Source organism: Arachis ipaensis, chromosome B06 (genome assembly GCF_000816755.2).
Source record: "Arachis ipaensis cultivar K30076 chromosome B06, Araip1.1, whole genome shotgun sequence".
Taxonomy (NCBI): Eukaryota; Viridiplantae; Streptophyta; class Magnoliopsida; order Fabales; family Fabaceae; genus Arachis; species Arachis ipaensis.
In genome coordinates, this window is record NC_029790.2 from 8,458,147 (window position 1) to 8,460,091 (window position 1,945).

General features: G+C 32.5%; 1 protein-coding gene across 2 annotated transcripts; it reads right to left on the minus strand.

The window, feature by feature from the left end:
• Nucleotides 85-1,574, minus strand: LOC107647962 (dnaJ homolog subfamily B member 7). 2 transcript variants are annotated; one of them, XM_016352000.2, is made up of 5 exons: nt 1,249-1,574; nt 1,059-1,146; nt 821-903; nt 675-731; nt 85-283 (listed from the first exon to the last, which is right to left on the minus strand). In XM_016352000.2, exons 1-5 carry the CDS (start codon nt 1,357-1,359, stop codon nt 149-151), a joined length of 474 nt encoding a protein of 157 aa, XP_016207486.1. In that variant the 5' UTR covers nt 1,360-1,574; the 3' UTR covers nt 85-148. The 2 variants fall into 2 exon arrangements, with proteins under 2 accessions (XP_016207486.1, XP_016207487.1); XM_016352001.2 differs by having other exon boundaries at nt 830-903; nt 1,249-1,554.

Here is a 1,945-nt window from a genome sequence, read left to right on the forward strand (position 1 = left end):
TTGAAGAATAAAAATAGAAATATTCCGTGAGATGATTGAATAATTGTAAGCCCCTTAAAATATGTAATTGTAGATTGCTGAAGGTGATGATGATCAAAATAATTGATTATTTAATTCTAATTACAGAGTTGTTCTAAACTTATAATTACTATAAGATACGTGTCTTTTTCTTAGGACTATTAGAGGAGCTCCAACATAACCCGGATTTGCCCCTCCCTTCATCACTTTCTGCTATCATATCCATTAGCATTCCCTGAAAATCCTCCATCATGCATTTCTCACCCTAAAAAGTAAAAATAATTAGGAAAGAGTTCATAACTTGAGATATGCATATCATGAATTAAGGAAATTCATAACTGTTCGCAGTTGATACATGTAATTGCGATTATACTAAGTGTACACTAAAATTAGTTACCAAAATCAACTATAAATATAAAATACATGTTAGAATATAAATACAAGTTGAAAATAAATTAAATCACATGTATATTTATATATAACATTATAACTACATTTTTTTTTTTTACCAAAGATATGAAGACTCGAACCCGCAACCTCTTAAATGAGTATGGGGAGTTTATGCCATTTGAGCTATTACTCATTGGCTATCTATATAACTACATTGATGGTTGATTTTAGTAACAATAACATTTTTGCATGAATTGAGGGACTACCTGGTGTTTCACTTTCTGCATTGTCAAGACCATTTCTTGCATGAAATCAACAAATCCCTGTAATATGATAACCACAAATGATTAAAGTTAAACAAGGAAAAAAATGGTTCTCAACTCTCCAATGGAAGAAAAAGAGACACACATACATAACAAACCTCATCATCGTCTTCTCCAATAAAACCAAACATTCCCGCGTCATATATCATTCTCTTCCCTTTATTAGACAAAACTGGACTCGGAAGTAAAGAAAAGCGAAAAGTTACTAACAGAGAAATTGCAATGCATGTATAAAAATATTTTCATGTGAATATATAGTTGAGAACGTGAAATTGTTTGACACATTTGACTATAATTCGTTCTCGTAATAATAAAATAAAAGCACACCTGAATATGCCTCTTGAATATGCTGAAACTGTTTCTTTGCTTCCACCGCAAGCTTTGGTTCTTTGATCCACCGATCAGGGTGCCATTTCTGTTATACAAGACTCATAATTTAGAGCAATATATACTAACTTAATAACAGCAATTATGAAAATAAACCGAAATTCCTATGCATGAAATTGGAATACCGTACCAGGGCCATCTTACGATAAGCGCAACGAATTTCGTGATCGGTTGAGTGCTTGCGAACCCCAAGCACCGAATAATAACAACCATCACTCTTAGACTCCACCACACTAGACATCTTCCTTCCTCTGATCTTCAACAATTGAATAGCATGTATTGTATATACAGTTGGATCTGTTATTTCAGTTATTATTAGTCAGCAACGTGGCGGAAAAAATAACATGTTATTACTTAATATTACTGATATATATTAAGTCACGGTTTGTGTTTGTGATGAAAGTTAGGAAAGTTCCAGATGTTTCTGCAGGGTCTTCTACCACCACAACTTGCGTGACTTTCTTCTATTCCTTACTTTTCAGCCACATAAAATTCTATTTTATTTATTTATTTCTTAGGTTCTGTCCATGGAAAAGCCGAAGGAGAGAGAGAAAAAAAGTGGTGGTCGGTGTATGGTTACTCACTTATGTGGCTTGCATTCACCGATCTAAGGCTTACACATACATAGACAAGTCTGTTTTAATTTAGTTAACTACTTGTCACCGTAAGATTGTGCATGTATTCAGAAAGAAGCTCTGGAATAATGTTAGTTTTGCTTTTGCATTTTGCATAATTTTCTTTTTTATTATTTTATCTTAGATGTATAAAAACAAATTAATGAAATTTTTTTCTCATATCTCTTCACACGACACATTAAAGATTAATCT

Bases quoted from the DNA above. Each gene is read 5' to 3' on its own strand.
- LOC107647962 (XM_016352000.2), bottom strand. From the start codon at position 1,359: ATGTCTAGTGTGGTGGAGTCTAAGAGTGATGGTTGTTATTATTCGGTG. The intron at 732-820 runs GTATGTGTGTCT...ATCATATTACAG, and splicing joins ACGATGATGAGGTTTGTTAT to GGATTTGTTGATTTCATGCA. The intron at 284-674 runs GTAGTCCCTCAA...TTTACTTTTTAG, and splicing joins TGCAGAAAGTGAAACACCAG to GGTGAGAAATGCATGATGGA.